At 39.0% G+C, this 19,325-nt stretch overlaps 1 protein-coding gene across 2 annotated transcripts; it reads right to left on the bottom strand.

Annotated features, from left to right (window-relative positions):
• Positions 1–1,980: 1,980 nt before the first annotated feature.
• On the bottom strand, positions 1,981–8,687 carry VIP (vasoactive intestinal peptide). 2 transcript variants are annotated; one of them, XM_015858240.3, is made up of 7 exons: positions 8,510–8,687; positions 8,120–8,241; positions 6,709–6,849; positions 6,192–6,296; positions 4,628–4,747; positions 3,712–3,826; positions 1,981–2,269 (listed from the first exon to the last, which is right to left on the bottom strand). In XM_015858240.3, the coding sequence occupies exons 2-7, from the start codon at positions 8,230–8,232 to the stop codon at positions 2,261–2,263; spliced, it is 603 nt and encodes a 200-aa protein (XP_015713726.1). In that variant the 5' UTR covers positions 8,233–8,241; positions 8,510–8,687; the 3' UTR covers positions 1,981–2,260. The 2 variants fall into 2 exon arrangements, with proteins under 2 accessions (XP_015713726.1, XP_015713728.1); XM_015858242.3 differs by lacking the exon at positions 6,192–6,296.
• Between the last annotated feature and the right edge of the window lie 10,638 nt (positions 8,688–19,325).

The raw sequence follows: 19,325 nt of genomic DNA, 5'->3' as shown, positions 1-19,325 counted from the left end.
GTACATGTGCGCAAATGTGTGATAAGCCTCTCTGTGGATTTCTGGACCAGAAAATATCCCCTTACTTGGTTGGTGAAAATGCACATAAGGTGATTTTGTCCCTGTTTTTAAGAGTTTCGTGTCTGAAAATCTAAGCCCATTCATTAACACAAAACACTCTATTATCTACAGTTACAGTTATTCTTATGCTGTGCAAGAAGAGAAATTCTGGAGAAACAGATGTTTTCTTCACAGTTGTATTACTTCCTCTTCATTGGTTGCATTCTCTCTGCCTGTGATGATCTTAATGTGTACTGTGTATTTACTTTCCTCCAAGCATTCCCCTTGGCATTGTCTTTGGAACTGCCCATTTTTTTTCTCAGCATTAATGCAACACTATGATTCCACTGCTAAGACAGTGTGCAGGTGGGTCATAAGACTGGTGGTGTGTCAAGAAATTGACAGACTGAAAATCTGTCTTATTCTGTACAACTTCTTGACTTTCTCTGTTTTATCATTTAACCTTACCACAGCCTATGGAGTTGAAATGAACAATGTTGCATCTTCTACAATTAATTAGCCGACATATATGGATTGGAAATTATAGCCCCTTTAGAAAATGTCAAATGTTGCTATGATAAGTTCCAAGTGTACTTTGACACTAATACCAATACACTAATACTCTAGATTTATTATCCTGAGGTGTCTTTCCTATCTGTTAGATTCTTCTTTTACACACAGAATTTCTCATGACAACTAGAATGCTTCTATTTGCTAATCCACTGAGGGAGACTTCATGTTATTATTTTAGTTACTGCTATAGGAGCACCAGTTTTACATTTTACTACATGTAGTTTCCTTATAAGTATTCCTGTTTGTTTGTTTGTTTATTTTACTTTTTCCTAAAACCTACTCTATCATACCATAAAAAACATATTCTAGTAGCATCTGATATGTGCAAACTGGTGTTCACTATACCTGAAGATAACAATATTCAAATAATTTTCAAAATGGCAGGCTACAAATTTTTGAGAACTTTTCCCCATAAATCCCAGAGCTCATCATATGACATGGCTCCATCTAAATGAGAACAATAAACTATAAATTTTATCTCTTTGTAGGAGGTGAGAGGTGGGTCACAGGAGCAATATGGCTCGTATCATTCATGAATATGCATTTTATATTTTCCACATGCAGTGCTGCATAGTTTCCTTACTGCAAGAATTATATAGTTCCTTAGAACATGATCCAACTACTAAAATCTAGAATTTTAACAAAATATAGATGAATTCTGATTACTTAGCTGCAAATTTCCAGTTTCTTATTAAGATGTGATACTATAAATGTAAAGTAATGGGGACAAGAGGCTTTTTTGCTTAATCTTTGTAGTATAACTAAACAGTCTTCATAGTATAATTCAGTTAAAAATATCTTCCTCAGATATTGTAGATTCAGCACTTACTGGGACCTCTGTTCTTTCAGACAACTGTAACACCGATTTAAAAAAAGTAAATAAAATAAAGTGTCTTCAGATCCTTCTTAAAATTAATGAATATTTTCATTATCAAAGCTACAAACAGCTAAATGTAGAATCAATTACTTTAGGCATCAAGTGAGTCAAGGGACAAAATTCTTCTTTGCATACTTTGGCAGTTCCAAAGCACAGCATTCATCGCTAAAAAACAATTGATACGTTCATGGTATATATTGTGAACAACTGAAAATACGAATAAAAAAGAAAGATAATGTCAGAGATCGATTAATTTGTCATCCTTTTTCATTTCTGCTAACTGTCTGGTAAACTACTGGAAAAGCATATCATTTCAGAGATTTTTGAAATGAAATTTTAAGACACTTCACATACTTTTGCTCAAATTTTTATACTTGTTTGAGAAGGTATCTGCACATGCACATCTTTTATCATATGGGCTTATCTGAAGTTGTACCACATCTAATATAAGCCAAATAACTAGTAATGATAGGCTCTTTTCAGCTGCGCACTCATTTTCAAATGAATTTATTGAAGTAAAGGATTTACAGCATATGGACTTACAGACTTCTCATTTGTTTAACTGGCATCCATATGTACAGCTTTCAGTAGAGAACTCTAGAATAGTATTTACAATGTAAATAACAACTTTTATTACATAAGAAACAAATATATCACAACTTTCACTTCACAACATATTTGTTCTGGTATGATGACTAAAGTCATCTCTTTGAAATACTATGTGGAACTCAAAAATAACTTGTTCTTGTTGAAGTCTTTGCTAGGTGTCCTTCAGAGGTCCTGAAATGCAAAGGAGAGATATGTTTCAATAGTCAGTTTGGTAAGTTATTGCATCATGAGGTGTATAAAAGCAAACAGTAAACAAGAACTAACAGCTGACAAAAAATTTTGCACTTAGAACTGACAAGTATGAGATGAGGCTCTTGGTGGGAGCTTGATAAATCTTGCAGCCAGTAGATAAGGTTGTAGGACCAAAAACAAAGATTGAAGTATTAGACAAAAAAATGGTACTGTGTATAGGCCTGCAGTGTAGTGTGGATTCATTTAAAAATATCTTCTTTCAGAAGGATATATAAATTTAGGCTCCTTGATAAACATTTCACTGGGCACTATGATAAAATGATCAGTAACAGTCAATACTAACTTTTCACTGACAGAGAGATCTGGGTCATCAGTACAGCTGATGAAAAAGGAAAGGATTGAAAATAATTCCACTGTGTTCCACTGTGCTGGTATTCTCTCACGCTTAGTCAACAACAGAAATTTTAGAAGGTGCTTAATACAGAAACAGATAGTCTGGGAGCAATCTTGTGTAGAAAGAACATTTATTTTCTGAATCTCAGCAATTAGAAGTATTTTCATTCCTTGAGGCATAAACAGTTTTTTTTCCTGACTAGTATTTGGAAGCACCATATATATGTAAAGGGAAAGGAAATTTTATTTCAGTCTCTGAAAGAAACAATTTAGAAAAATGCATTTTTTCTTTCTCTGAAAATATTATCTTCAATATTATGCTTTATTTTTTTCCCTTATTTATAGCCCAATCATCAATATTTTAATACTTTTGTGTGTGTGTGTGTGTGTGTGAGAATAATAGGCCTGATTCTACTCTACATTACCCTTTCAATTTTATGTCCCTGTGATATAGAAGAATTTGCGTTTCAGTAAAAAACAAAAACTGTGAATGAGCTTTGAAAAATAGCAATAGCTTCATATAAAGCAGTAACTGCAGTATTGGCGTGCCAGATGAAATATGTGTAGCAGTCTTCAGATAGGAGTCAAGCACTTTTTAGCAACCCTTAATGAGATAGGTTATGTTAAATGAAATGTGCAGCCTTTTTTTTTCTTTTTTTCTTTTTTTTTTTTTAATTAAAAGAAATATCACTGAGTTTGTTCTCTGAAGAAATAATAATCTTTGTAATTAAAAATGAGTTAATTCTGATCTTAAGCCATAGTGCTCACAAGTTGAAACACCCAAGTGAATTAGGTACATTATTAACAGTGCCATTTAATTAGGAACTTTCAATAACAGCAGTCATGGGATAGTTTAATTATTATTATTAAAATTATTATTATAGTCACACACAATCCCTACAGAAACAAGCAGCATCTCATGGAACACGTCTCTTTCTGCTTTTCTGATAGGCCATATTTGATGCATAAGTGATCTCACTGTATAGGTAAAATTAACTCATAGCAAAAGGAAAGAAATCTGAGCGTACCAATGGGAGGTGGCTCAGCAGTTCATCTACAGAAACATCATCATAGTTTTCTGAAAAGGAAGGTTCAAGAATTTCTGCTTCATCTCGAAGTTTGGCTGGATTTAACTCTTCCTGGCTGTTGAGGATCAGAAACGTGTCTTAATATCTTCAGAAGAAAAAGCAAGCGAATAAACAAAGCCTTGCTCTAACTGTAGCTATAGTACATGGTGTTAAACTCATACAGAAATTATAAATCATACAATCGTAGAATCGTAGAATCACAAGGTTGGAAAGAACCTACAAGATCACCTAGTCCAACTGTCCTCCATTTATCATACCTACAGAAAACCACTAAAAATATCATATGAAATAGCATGTATAAAATCATATGAGATAGCAAGTATAACAAGTGAAGGGGTGTGACACTTAAAAGAGGTGGCCTAAATGTGTAAATATGCAACAGAATACAAGCCCTAAAATAGCACTTCTCACCTATACTGACTAGGACACATTCTTTTGGGGAGTTCTAAATTTTCTGTCATTAAATGAAGACAGAATTTCAACAGATTTTTTTTAAAAAAATATTGTTCATGTTCCATTTGTTTCCATTTTTTTCCTGAAGAATTTTAATATATATATATAAAATTAAGATCATGCCAGAAGCTTTTTAAGATCACGCCAGATGCTATCTCTTCTTTATTATTTTACTCTAACCTGATTGTAGCATCTGTTTCATCCTGGAAGAAAATGCTGTCTGTATTTGAAAACCAGGTTACAATCTATATTAAAAAGTCATTAATGCTCACCATCTTTCTTTGTCCTGTTTGTATACATATAGAGATGTATATGCGTACATACTTATATATATAGCTATAAGTCATAAATCTTATGCTTTAATAACATACATGGGAAATAAATATTTTCTCTCTTGTGGTACCTTCGTTTTCCAGTTAAAACTGAGTTTAAGTATTTCTTCACAGCCATTTGCTTTCGAAAGCGGCTGTAGTTGTCAGTGAAGACAGCATCAGAGTGGCGTTTGACAGGACTGTCCTGGGAGCTGGCAACATGCAACAGTCACAAAGGGAAAAATAACAGACAGTGTCAGTTTAAAAGAAGATATTATTAAAAGAGTGATATAAACATTATATTGTTAAGTTAAATAAATCAATTTTTTCATTTCAGTGTTCAGTTCCAGCTATGAATTTGGATCTTTCTGCTCTTGAAAAGAAGTCATTGCCTCTACTGCTTATTATGCATCCTAATAACAAGGGACAATTTCTCAGTCCTCAACAATTCTAGACTTCTGTTAAATGAGTTCAGTAGGATCAAGTGGTTGAATGGGAAATTCACAACATTCTCCTATGTATTCTCATAGCTACCATTATTATTTTTTAATAAACTGACTTATTCTAATTTCTTTTATTCATGTAAACTTATTTCAGTTCAATGTCAAGGCAAGAACTGGTTGAAGTCACTGTAATCTCTTAAAGGGCTTGGCCATCATTCATACTGAACTCAGTGAGGACTGAGCCTTCCTCTGAGGAAAGGAGAAGTGTAACACTGCACATTCAGCTGCAAATATTGTTTTATGGAAGTATTAGAAGATGAAACAACCTTTGTGAAATCCAGACTTGGAGGCTTAATTTTAATGCATAATCTCATAATCTTGGGAAACAGGGTCCTGTTCTGTTCTGTGTTACTTTGTGGCATAAGATTAACTGGCACTATTTGTTTTGGAGCAAAGGCAGAATTGATACAAATGGGTAAAAATCGTGAACCTAATTTTCACCATTGTGAGCATATGAAGTAAACTCCCATAGGAACTATTATGTTGGGTCAGACCAAAGTACCATGTTATTATATACCCAAGAGTGCTCAATAGGTGCTGTTTGGAATATGAAAGCAAGAGAAGTACAGGATGATCTTTATCAGCACCCCGAGACCATTGGTTTATGAACAACCTGGTCTGTAATTTGCCTGTAGACCCATTGTCTACCAATTTGCCTCATTTGTATCCTTCCATGCATATCTCCCACAGTGCTCTGGCAATGCATTATTTGGTAGCAAAAAAGAAAACCATACCATGTTGTTGTTATTGTAAATCAATTATTTCTTTATTTCATTGAGCATCACCCTGATGTTATGTAATTGCTGAGTAATCAATCATTTTCTATTTAGTTTTGCCAGTTGTCCACCAAGCTAGCAAAATTACCACCAGAGGAGGAAAAAGGAGATAATTGGCATGGTAATCATCATAATATTGCCACCATTTGTAAGCAGTTATGTACAGTTTCTATTGCTATATCCTTCACAGCTGTATCATAAATAAATAGTAATATACTCATTCAGCAACAAAACCCACAAAGTTGTCAATAGGATTTTCATCTCCCCATTATTGCCCCTTCATTTCCTCTAATGAGAACTTAGTTACAGAAGGGTAAAAAATTGCCAATTAAGCCAGCTACAAAAAAAAACTCTGCCTAATGCAAGTTTCACCTCACCTAACTCGTTTTCTAATAAGCGAATGCAGATATCTCTTCACAGCAAGTTTAGCCAAAAGATGGCTGTAGACACTGGTGAAAATTCCATCAGCATGCCTTGCATTTCTGAAATGGACAATAAATAAGCTCTACGATACAACCTGGGTTTATATCACCTTGATAATGTTCATTTTGCAAACATACTGCTTTCCTTATCGATTGTACATATTAAATTAAGATAATATCATAAAACAACTTCCAGACTTTCACAATATATTGTTTTCATCCTTCCTGGGAAATGAATGAGCTCATCTCCAGAAAGGCAATGCAGTCAACATTTCTGCAGACATTCAAGCTGCTACCAGTATTCAACCAGAGGCCACGGTTAGTTTTTTGTTTTTGGTTTGTTTTTGTCTGTAACTGATTCATCCTTTCCTATGTCCTATGTTTGTTTGTTTGTTTTTTTTTTTTTTTTTTTTTTTTGCATAAATCAAGCAATGCATCACCGTTTGCACTTATGATTATAAAAGAAACTCACCTATCAATAATTCTGGACAAATCAAAATAGAATTTTTCATTTTCAGGTAGTGTGTTCTGCAAAATGTCTGATTCAGACTTTAAGGACCCATGGGCGCGGTCAGATTCACTGGCTGCATCAAAGGGCAGTCTGTTTCCCAGTCTAATGGAGAAGAAAAGCAATGAAGTACAGTTGGCTGGAGATATGCAACAATTCACTGACACTTAACATTCCAGCTTGTGGCAAAATACACATCTACATACTTTGTTAATCCACAAAACATTTTGAAGGAGTTTGTACAAAACAAAAGCACTGTCAGGTATAATTCATGTGCAGGGAAGGAGGGACTGACATAACAGATGCTCCTTCACATATGTTCAAGAAATATGTTTTCACTGTGCACAGCTACCTCCAGTGAATACAGCAGATACAGCTCAAATGACAGCTGTGTGGCTTTATACAACAGCTCTATTTTATATAAACACCTGCTTTATTGCCTAACTCCACCCATATAAAGCGGGAGGAGTTCTGTGAAGTACTTACCCTCCATCTAAGACCTAAAGCATGCATTGGAGTGTATATGAAACAGTTTTTAGGCCTTCTTTATAGGAAAGCAAACACATTCCCCCAGAGCTTCAGATACGAAGTGCAGTAGTGATTCTCTAACACTGTTTTACTCTCCGCTGTTTCATTTGCTAGTTACAAGTTAAAAACTGATCCAAACCTCTTAAATGTAAGCTGCAAATGCCCTGCATAACCTGATTTACATTTACTTCACATCTTCATAAACTGCTTTTCCTTGTGATATGTTACATTCTACCAGGGACATTCTGAATGCCTGCAGTAGTTTGGTATCAGATGTTCCTTCTCTCTGCTGCTGTATTCCAGTGCTATGCTAAACCCCAGCATGTGCAAAACTCACATGTGAGAGCTAGAAAAGATTTCTGCCCTTCTGATTTGGCAGTCACTATAGCAGTTGTATTACTTACAAATCTGAGGCGTTTAAGACCTCTCTGATCAAAATAGCAAAGCTGTGGCTGTGTAAAAATAACCAATCTGATCACAAGTCTTGGAAATAATTCACTGTACCCTCCTGGTACATTGTTCTCCTATAGTCCTTTTTTTGCTTGTGTTCCTCTTGCAGGCATGTGAAAAACACTTTACACCACCTGACTTAATCTTGTTAAATAACTAATAGAAACTTCTGCAATTCAAAGCATGCAGCATTCCAAAAGTACACATCAATCCAAGCAGATCACTTCCCTTCCTTCAAGATTTGGGGGAAAAGGTCGGTTTATTCCCTACAGAAGTCTGAGCTTTTGTGCTTTTATCTCCCAGCTAGGAGATAACGGGGCTTTCCCATAAAGAAGGCAACGTGTGTCGGCGAACATCCATCACCCCCCACACCCCTCCGCCCGCCCCGGCCCCTTACCGCGGCACAGCAGGGAAGGTGGCACCCCGAGGGGGCAGCGCTCTCGCCCTCCAGCAGAGGGCGCTGAGGAGGGCGAGGGCGAGGAGGAGCGGGGAGGCGCCGCGGTGCTCCATGACCGCCACCTGCGGAGGGAACAGCGCAGCCGTCACCGCCCGCACCGCGACCGGCTCCGACGGGACGGACACCACCGACAGTGGGGTCAGCCGGGATGATCGCGTCCGGTTGCGGAGGGCAGCAGTGCCCGGGACTTAGCGATTAAGAATCCCCCCAAATCATTAATAAATAGACAGATGGATGGATATGTATATGGTAAAAAGGAAGGGCATCTCCCCGGCTACCCAGCTTCGCACCAGCCAGACGGCTGAGCTGAGAGCTGGTAGAGTTACTCACGGAGCCGCGAGTCCGTCGATGGGGCTGCTCGGAAGGGCGCTCCGCTGCTCTATGGGGACGGCGCCCTGTCCCGCTGCGCGGCTGCCGAGAGAACGGCTGTCGGGGTGCGGCGAGGGAGAACGGAGGGCGAAGGGGACGAAATGGAAGAAGAGAAGAGCTCCGTCCCGCCGCACGGTCTGAGCTGCCCGCCGCGCCGCCGCGTTTTATAGCGTTTACACGTTTCTGCTTCCGAAGGAGCAATCACGTTACTGGGGAGACGTCACCCTTCCCAAGGGGATGGCCGCTTTGTTCAGGACAGTCAGAGACTTATATTTAATTCATGAGCAGCCGCTCATTCTACCTCTTCCTCCCCTCCCCCCCGTTATTTGATTTCCATTAATGAGTTAGTTTTGTGGGGAGCAGGGCCCCGTCGGCAGCGCGGTTTCTCCTTGCGAGGCACGAAAGCAGCAGGATGCTCCAGGGAGAACCGCACCCCGCAGTCCCCGGGGCTGCCCCCTACCAGACCTCGTCCGTTCTTAGTGCCGATCTGTGGAACCCCCTGCCCCAGGGCTGCTCCCCGTCCCAGCAACGTTCCTGCTGGTTCCCAGCCCGTCGGATGAGTAGTACAGATCCTTAGCACCAGGTCTGCGCTGGAGGGAACAGATCTTAAGCACCAAACACCATATCTTGCTACGAACTTCACTTTTTATTTTTATTTTTTATTTTTATTTTTATTTTTTACTTATTTTTTTTTTCTCATGTGTATGTATGTGTGTGTGTGAAACTTGGGGCAACTGCTCCTTCTCGTGTGGTTCAAGCAGAAAACACTGGGCTAGGGTTACTGCCCCAGCAAGGGGGAACCAGACAATTTCAATGCTTCGGTTTCCTGCACGGAGCTTTCCGTGCCTCAAGATCTATGGGCAGCGGGGCAAGAAATACGGGGAAGGAGTGGGGAGATCCACGACCAAAACGGTGGGGCAGTTCTGTTCCCTCTTCGGTCTCAGCCAGTCCTCGTGCTGAGGCACCCGCCAAAGAATCACAGCAGGATTTGGGTCGAAACGGTCCTGATCCTCTCGTCCACCCCTTTCCCACCACTCTTATTTATTTATTTATTTATTTTTTCCTTGAGCTTTTCCTTGTTTCTCATCATCCTGGCCAGAGGTAACGATTGTACCGACTCCTTGCAGACGATTTCACTCTCTCCTCTTACTTCTCACAAGTTTCTTTGTTTCATGCCTCGCTAAAGCAGGCTCAGCGGCGAGGATTCTGCGATGCTTAATCGCATTTTCTAATTCAGTTACATAAAAATTAAGTGAATTAGATTAAAAATGCCTGGAAATTTGTTTCTCGGATGACAGCTGTGACTAAAACCAGAGTTCCTGCAGCAGACTAATTTCAGGAAAATTTCCCCTTGTTACTACATAACTAGAGGTCGAAGAAGCAACTCAGCGCGAGAACGGCGAGATGAGCATCAATAGCCCCGCGTTCCCCTCACCCCCAAATATCCAGCTAAGGCGTTCGTGCATAGTGCTGCATGCACCGCCTGGCTAAGTTCAGTGGACTTCACTCAACACACTTGAGACACGAGAGGAGAAATCCGCCTCCTGGGCGCCGTGTTGAAGAGCAGAGCAAAGAACTTCAAAGGTTGCTGCTGCTCAGCCCTGCCCGGGGGAGCGGGAAGGGGGACTGCCCCCATGGCCCCGCTCCTCTGCGAGCCGGGGGCTGAATGCGGCTGCCGTCCACTGTGGGAAAAGCCCAAGATCAGCCTGCGGCTGGAACCAGAGAATCATATTTTGTTTTTTAAAGTTTTCTTTGAGATTGCTCATTTCAGCTGAGGCAGGAGAGAGAGGTGCAGTCAGGCTTCTTGTGGGCTGTGGAGAATGGGGAGAAGGGGAAGCGCTGTGTCTGCTGCTAAGGGCTTTGTGAAAAGCGAGTGTGTTCTCAACTGCTATGCATGTGCTATGTGGGAAGCTGCATGCTGTGAAGAAACGTGCCGTTTTCACTGCCATAAAAAAAACCCCACAAAAATAAAAACGGAGAATCATCAGTACTTTTTTAAGTACTTCTTTATCATACTATTACATACTGTGCCATGCCATACCATACCATACCATACCATACCATACCATACCATACCATACCATACCATACCATACCATACCATACCATACCATACCATACCATACCATACCATACCATACCATACCATGCCATGCCATGCCATGCCATACCATGCTATGTCATATCCATTTATTTGGTACACACTTTAAATCTGTATTGCCATATTTACTTATTAGTTAATTAGTTAGTTTGTTTGTTTTTGGCAGATTAAAGCCAGATTGGACAAGAGAGTAAGCATGCTTTAGGGTTGGGTAAAACAGCTTTCAGAACCCTACCAGTGGAAGTATTCCTGAACAAAACCTCTCTAGCCTCCTTCATGATCTGAGCTGTTTAAAGTGTATCTATTCTTATAATCTACCATCTATTTTTCCTTTTCTTCAGTCAGGAAACTGAGTCACAGGGAGAACAAGTGAATTTCCCATATTTATGCAGGAAGTCTCCAGCAGAGCCTTAGAATAACCCCAGATGTTCCAAATACTTTTCAATTGCAATAACAATTATCTGCATTAAGCTTCATCACCCTACTGTACTTGCCACCTCCTCCCCATGAATCAAGATAAGTTGAAGAGGAGATGCTACATCCTTTTTCCTTAACTCTTCCTTTCATTTCTCCAGATTTTCACAGAAGGAGGTTTTGTGATGACTGACATGGGTTTCAGGTGGCAATTCAAATTCTATTTTTTCATTAAACTTACATACCATGCTCATTCAGTGTCATTTTGAGGTGTTTTGATAGGAGTAAGTCATTAAAAACAAAATAAAGGCTTTTTAAAGAGGCAGATATAGAAAGCTTTGTAAAGGTGTCCCAACTGAATCCTCTAAGTACTACTACATTCTACTGAAAGAAACTGTCCTTTCAGAAGAGTGTCACATTGACAACAGTGATGACTGGGGGCTTCTTAAGGGCAATAATCAGACACAGGCAACTTTCTCTCAAGTATTTTGCAGTTACTGTTGTGAGAATCCTGATGTGTACACTCTATATTGATTGAAGCTTTTGTCTTTATTTCATGTTATCAATCATCTTTAAATTATTCCCACTTCATTTTCTTTAACTTTCTACTGAACAAAGCCAAGGTGATGAGTGAAAGTTTTGCAATACTTGGGAGTGATGGAAACCCCATCATACAGGATTGAAGGAAGAGTAAAGGTTTGTTTGAAATCTTAATTTGCTATTTATACACAAACCGGTGTGGTGCGTGATATAGGCCAGGTATGACCCAGAAGTACTGTTTCATTTGAGGGAATGAGAATAGAGAGTTTTAAGGTTTGGTAGTTAGATTTGATTATTCCTTTTAACATACAAAACTACTGAAATTTATAGACTAAATAGCTCCTAAGGCCAAATTCTTAGCTAAGTGAAATCTGCTTAGTTCTGTTAAGGACCTGCCTAATATTTGCTAGATTTATCAAAATGAGAAATCACAGCAACAGTAGAAATACTGTTTCGTTGTGGAAAAAATAAAAGAAAAAATTGGGGGGGGCAGGGGGGAAAGGAAAGAAAGAATATAAGAGGGTTGTCTTAGAGCTTGCATATTATATCAGGAAAGGAAACTTCTGACTCATGAGCTCTGCCTCATGAATCGTTGGGTCTGAAGAATCTCCCTTGTGCATTACAGCTCATGTTCCTGCAGATGAGTTCAAAAATTCTGCCTTTGATCCCATAGCCATATTGCATTGATTCATGAGTTTTCAGAGCTTACAGAGCAGATCGATGGAGTACTACCATTCAGCTTTTCCAATTCCCACAAAATAGATTACAGAAAAAATGTCAAGAAAGTGTACAAGAGGAGCAGAACATTAAAATAAGAAGTCATAAACTAATCTGTCCTTCTCTAATCCTTCAGCAGCATGACTAACATAACCTTCAATTTGTTCTCTCAGCACCCTGTTACCTTGCTTGTTCCCACTTTCCTGTAAACATTCACAATCCTCAATACCACCTGTTTGGAAAAAAAGTTACATGATCACATGCTGAATCTGATACTCAGTCCACTCCTTTTGAAGTCATCTCTGGATACTTTTCAGGATAAATAGGAAAAACATCAGTTCATTCTTTTAGATAAGATTTAATTCAAAAGCACAGTCCCCATATACTCATACCTTCAGCCTGAGTCAGTTTTACAGGCTCGGAAATGTGATAGCATATAGAATAAATAACAGACAAATATTTTGTAACTGAAAATGCATTATTTCCTTCCTGTAAAAGAAACACTCACCCAGCAGAGTGCTCGTCTCCCCAGTTCCCAGGCTGGGAGGACATTGTGCTGGTGAACCTGGGAAGCACTCATTTCCTCTCTTGCTCATTTTGAACCCTCATGTCACACATCCTCAGAGCAGAGTGATTAACTGTAGTAAACTACAGTGACAAATTAGTCTATTTATACAAGTTTCTCCTGTCCCAGGTATTACCTTCACATTGTGACTTTGTGTTGTTAACATTTTCCAAAACCAGTTTTCAGAATCACTGGTGCATTGGGATTATTCCTATGACTTCCAATCACTCCTCCACCTTTCATATTATGTTTTGACAATTTACTGCAAGCCATTCGGAGTTCTTTTCTGTTAACATATGAGCATGCTTTATTAAAACTGCCTAGTTTTGATGAGCAATGAACTTGAAAGGAGAGCTGTTGAATCCAGTGGTATTCTCAAAGGTCTTTTCCCCTTGTCTAGCATACTATCTTTGAGAATTGTTATTGGCTGTTGTTTAGTTGTATGTTTTCATATCTCCTGTAGCTCACTTTAAAGAGAAAGTTAAGCTTTGCAAAAAGATATTTTCTCTGGGTGTTTATATTGTTTGGCATGTGCTTGAACTACTGTTTCATGTTCATCTGGTTCATGACATTCACCTCAAAGCCTGAAAAGTCACATGGTAAAACAATGCTTGTCAGGAAGACAGAGTGATTTGTGGTCTAGTTATGTCAGGTGCTCGTTTTAACAAACTATCTGAAATATGTCCTATTCCTATCAACAGTGCTATAAACTTCAGCAAAGGATCAGATGATGTTTTCTTGACCAGAAATGTGACCCTCCATACTATTGCAGCTGCCCCAGCCCATTTGTCTCCTCTGAAAATCTAAAATTACCTCTTTATATGTCAAGTATGTATATCTTCAGGATTCTACAACGTTCAGACTCAGCTTATCACCCATATGCAGCAAACTCAAAGCAACATATTTTCTTTCATAGAGTTTAGAAATTTTCCACATACATTGATTTGTCTGTACAAAGAAGGATTTTCTATAGCAAAACTTTTAAAAATCACTTTTTTTTTCTTAATGATATTTCAAGATTTGTCAGTTTAGAACAAGATATTAAAAACTGCCTTTCAAACCCATGTCTCAGAATTTTCCCCATGCTTTCACACCTTTCATTTGTACTAAATAATATCCTTTTGCCTATAACTGTACAAAAGGAAAAGAGAATGGAAAAAAAAAAGTTCATAAACCCTTCAGATTATTTATTAAAAGTAAAAGCCATATAACAGCAGGACAATAAAGCTCAGAATCATGAGACCAAACATGTCCAGGGCACATTTTCTTTGGCTGATCTACTTTTGCCACTAACCTTCTGGAGTAAGACTACAATCGATGCTACTGGATAGGAATACATCCCTAGATGCAGACTAGCTGTTGTATGTTGCTTAATCTTCTTAATTTCTTCTAATACTAGCTGGAAAATACAAAGACATGAAGTCTCACAGAATCTTGTCCATGTATACATTTGTAACTAACTATAGACTTCTATAGGGTGCACAGTGTCTGTACTGAAATGACTGTGACAGTTCTCTGATTTTACAGAGATCCTATTTTGTGTGTCTAGTACAAGAGCCTAGTTCTAGACTGTGCAGAAGGCCAAATTCTTTCTGCATTCTCCACTGAATGTTGCTACTACTGCAGTCCGGAAGCTTGTGAGAACAGACATATCATCTCAGGATACAGAAAAAACGTCAACTGAGATGGAAAGCACATTTTAAGATGTTAATTATGCTAGGATAACTTTATCTCTTGAACTGACCTAATCATCGCAAGTTCTTTATTTACTGAGCTGAAAAAAGCAACAATCTAAATGCTATGGCAGAAACAAGCTAAAAATGCTTCAGACTGAAGCAATTACCACCATTGTCTTCATGGAAAAAGAGCTGACAGACGTTTTCTAAATTTGTCCATGTGTATAAAGGGTACAGTATAATGTGCTGTCCTGGAGCACTACTCTAAGTCTAATGTATGTTATTATGGTTGGGAAATGCCATATTTGTACATAGGCTGCTCCAAAAGTAATGGCTCTTATTTATTCACATGGAAACTGTAGCTGATACAAAGAGCATAATAATGCTGTTTGAGAGAGCAAATTCTCAGCTATAAAGCACTATTTTTCAACACAGTCACCACCACTAACTATGTATCTTCACCAGTGATGAGCAAGGGAGTGCAAGCCACACTTGTAAACACCTGCACCAGTGGAGGTGACCCACCATCACTGTCATCACTGCTGAAACTCACCACCCACCTCTTTAGTGTGCTCACATCCATTGATTGATCTCCACAACTTTTCCGTAAGCATCAATAAATGTCAACGGGCGCCATTTTTTCTGCATAGAGGAATTCAATGGCACACCTTTTCTTCATCTGCATTCCCATGTCACATGTCACTTTGTGCCCCTCTGCTACCATCTGTTGTACAGCAAAAAAATATGGTGGAATACTGATGGGAAGGTTCAGCCTCTACTGCCATACCACCAACATCCGCCCCTGATGTTTCAGGCAAACATAATAAAACAGGAAGAGTTATTTTCAGAGCAGCTTTCAGAACTCTGAGCACCTGTGCAAAAAGAACTGACAGTGTTTTCTGTTGTATGGAATGATCATTTAAAAATGTTGCTACCTATTACTTAGCAATAAGAGGAATCTTAGCCATTTGAAATATGCTGAATTTCATACTGGAATTATGACGAGTCATAAATTTACAAGATACTGAACTACCTGTGAGTCTTGTTGCTTGTTACTCTGGCTCAAATGTGCAGCTGCATCAAAAGCAGCACAGTAAATATAACTGTGTTTCTGTTATAACACTAATCCAGCATGTAACTAGAGGATGTGTTTTTTAAAATGTCATAGTAGCAAATAATTATTTTCTATGAGGTTTAACTACTATTACATCTCTCCAGGTCACATATAATTGTTTTGTCTTACCTAAAACATTTTCTGTTTTAATCTTAAAAAATAAATAAATAAATAAATAAATAAATAAATAAAAATGGTATTGATTCCAGTCCCAGTTTCTGTGTATTTCAAGAATTTCAGTGTAATTCTCCACACTTGCATCTTCTGGTGTGTGGTCCATTGCATCTGCTACTCTTTGGTGATACAATGGCCCAGGCTCTGACACTGATCAAGGAAAAGACACATTTGTGGAAAAATCCATTACTCAAAGCTGGATTTATTGGTTATCCATAGAAAAAAAAATCATCTTGTTGAACTGAGAATTCCATGCATATGTTCATCAAAATTAGGTTTGAGAATAGAGTATCACAAGAAGAGTAAACACCAACAGTTCCAGAATTCAGTAACTTTCTGAAAGTTGCCTAGAATTAGCTAGTAGATAACCAGAGCAATATGCATGATGAAGAACATGAATAAATAAATTTTCTTCATGAGATATATGAAAAAGTTTTTGTGTTCATTGTCTTTGTGAGAAGGGACAAAACTGCATGTACTTTGCAGGGCTAACTCTGTCAGTATCCTAGTCATACATATCCTTCTCAGCACTTATTTTAATGAGAGACAAGGCTGCATTTTCTCACAGTCTGGTTTAGAGTTCCTTTTTATTTCTCTATGAATATATGAATACATTCATTTACTAAGGCATAGGTGAAGTTTTCTGGTAGTTTCCCACCAAAGTATTCTTCTAAAGCCTTGAGTCTTGGTTTGAGAAGACAGTAAATCTTCCTGAAGTTTGGAGACATCAGAAAGAATTGAAGTTTGCTATCATTCATTTGTGTTGCTGAAAGGCTCTTAAAGAGTAGTGTTTCATTGGCTCAGAACAAGGTTTTATTGACCAGTGCCTAGTGAGAAGCTTAATTTAGATCAGACTCAGATGGTCTGCCACAAAAAATAGGGCCAGACTGATACCATCAAAGATGGAGATACGTAATGGATTAACCAATTTGGTTGGTTCAATATTCTGTAAGTGTTTGTTTTCTTTTCTTTTTGCACCCCTCCTTCCCCCCCCTTCCCCGGTAGAGGTTGAAATACTTCTATCAACAAAGAAAACAAAACTAGGCGTCTATTTTCATCGTCAAGTATGCTGAATTTGAGCTTATTGGATGACCACAGAGCTCTTAAACTGACCACTGTGAAACACTAACCAGAGTAAATAGTGATTCATGGAGTTACAACTTCTTTGATGGTGGGATCAACTTAATGCTGACAGAAGGCATAATAGAGGCAAGGAGGATTTGATCTGTAGGTTTAAACTTAGAAAACCTTCTCACTGAGGATCATTATTAATTTTTTATCTACTGTCACTAGCATGATACTCTATATATTTGCATTTAAAAACAAAGTTTCAGTCTAAGGACATCATTAAAATACAGCTAAGCAGTCAGGAGCTTCATGTCATTCAAAATTTGGTATGGGAAGGGCAGCAAAGTGCATCTGTCACAAGTATTCTTTCTTGTTCTTTTTGAAAGATATTCTTAGTTTTCTAGTGGCAGCATCAGCTCATTTGGGAGAGTAAAATAACATCTCTTTCTCTGTTGACAACACTTAATCGGTATTTTTAATTCGGAGTTCAAAGAAAGCCTTCAGAATGAAAGTTTAACAGAGCAGTTGACTAGATCAGGTTCATCCTTCTCTCAGACGTCACCAAGCTGTGTTCTGCAGCCAACAAATTGGAGGGAAGATACACCATCTGGAATGACCTTGACAAGCTTGAGAAGTGGGCCCATGCAAACATGGTGTTCAGCAAGACTCAGTGTAAGGCACTTCAAGTGAGTTGGGGCAATTTCAAGCACAAATGCAGGCTGCACAGAGAGACTGAGAACAGCTCTGAGGAGAAAATCTCCATCAATAAAAGCAGAATATGAGACAGCAGTGTACACTTGCAACCCTGAAAGCCAAATGTATCCTGTGCTGCATCAAGAGAAGTGTGACCAGTAGGTCAAAGGTAATTCTGACTGTCACTCTGCTTGAGTGAGACTGAACTTGGAATACTGTGTTCAGCTCCAGTGCCTTCATCATAAGAAAGATATGGATTTGTTGGAGTGGGTCCAAAAGAAGGCCATGAGCATAACTGGAGATTTGGAGGACTGTGGAGTCAGGCTGAAATAGTTGAGATAGTTCAGTTTAAATAAGTGAAACCTCCAGGGTGACCTAATAGTGACCTTCCAATACTTAATTGGGGCCTACAGGAAAGACAGGGAAGGTAAATTTAGACTAGATATAATAAATACTTTCTTTTCTGTGAGGGTTGTGAGGTGCTGGAACAAGTTGGGTCCTCCACTTTGGCTGCAGCAATTCCAGGCAGTGCTGTAAGCTTGGGGAAGAGTGGCTGGAAGACCACGTTGAGGAAATGGACCTGTGGGCACTGATTGACAGCCAGCTGAACATGATCCAGCAGTGTGTCCAGGTAACTAAGAAGACTAGCGGCATCCTAGCTTTTTTCAGGAATAGTGCTGCCAGCAGGAGGGAGGAAGTGATTGCCTGTACTCATCTCTTGTGTGGCTACATCTTGATACTGTGTTTAGTGTTGGGCTTCTTACTACAAGAAGGACACAGAGGACCTGGAGTTTGTTGGGAGAAGGACAATGAAGTTGAGAAGACTGGAGCAATAGTTTTATGGAGAGAGGCTGAAGAAACCAGGATTGTCTAGTCTGAAGGGGCAGGCTGGAGAGAGACCTTCTTGCTCCCTACAACTGCCTGAAAGGTGTTTGGATTGGAAGGGACACTAGGAGATATTTAAGATCACCCAGTTTCAACAGCCTGCTATAGGCAGGGACACCTCACTCTAGATCAGGTTGCTCAAAGCCCCATCCAGCCTGGCCTTAAATGCTTCCAGGGAGGGAACATTCAGAACCTCACTGGGCAACCTGTTCCAGTATCTTCTCACCCTCACAGTAATGAATTTCTTCCTAATATTTAGTCTAGATCTACCCTCTTCCAGTTTAAAGCTTTTTCCCCATGTCTCTCCGGCTCAGCTCTGACCAGTACTGTGTCCCTTTCTGAGACAACTGGTGCTGCCTCTGACCTGACATGGGGCAATTTCTGGACTCTTCCCACGGAGTCCTCCCCTTCATAGTACTTCCCACCACATAAACTCAACACAGCCCCTCCCTAAGTGTCTGCATAAGAACATAAGGATAACCATTTTATCCTCACAGAACATTTCACATGATCAAGGAGTGACAAGGGAAGTGCAATGAGCAGAGTAGTAATCTGTTTTCACAAAGAGAAAACTTTCATCAAATAGAAATCATTTGGCAGATACAAGTTCTGCTCTTAAATTAGGCAGTAGAACACTGTAGTTTATGGAATTATATCCTGATTCAGAAGAGTTATTAAGCATATGACTAATCTCACTGCAATGAATAATGAAGCAATAGATATTAAGTCATTGGTGGTCAGTCGGTGCATTTGGAGAATTAATGGTGAGTCTAAAACAATCTTTTTTTCTTGATTGGTTTCATGTAGCAGTGCTCTCAGTTGTACAACTA

The sequence above is a fragment of the Coturnix japonica genome, chromosome 3 (assembly GCF_054131305.1).
Source record: "Coturnix japonica strain WE chromosome 3, WE-NBRP24, whole genome shotgun sequence".
Taxonomy (NCBI): domain Eukaryota; kingdom Metazoa; phylum Chordata; class Aves; order Galliformes; family Phasianidae; genus Coturnix; species Coturnix japonica.
Note: the sequence above shows the minus strand (reverse complement) of the source record. Positions and strands in the feature narration are given on the sequence as shown.

What these genes read in the sequence shown, in the direction of transcription:
- VIP (XM_015858240.3), bottom strand. Translation starts at nt 8,232, where the DNA reads ATGGAGCACCGCGGCGCCTCCCCGCTCCTCCTCGCCCTCGCCCTCCTC. An exon ending in ACCTTCCCTGCTGTGCCGCG is followed by an intron (nt 6,850 to 8,119) that starts GTAAGGGGCCGG and finishes CTTCTCCATTAG; the next exon opens with ACTGGGAAACAGACTGCCCT. An exon ending in TTGTCCAGAATTATTGATAG is followed by an intron (nt 6,297 to 6,708) that starts GTGAGTTTCTTT and finishes TGTCCATTTCAG; the next exon opens with AAATGCAAGGCATGCTGATG.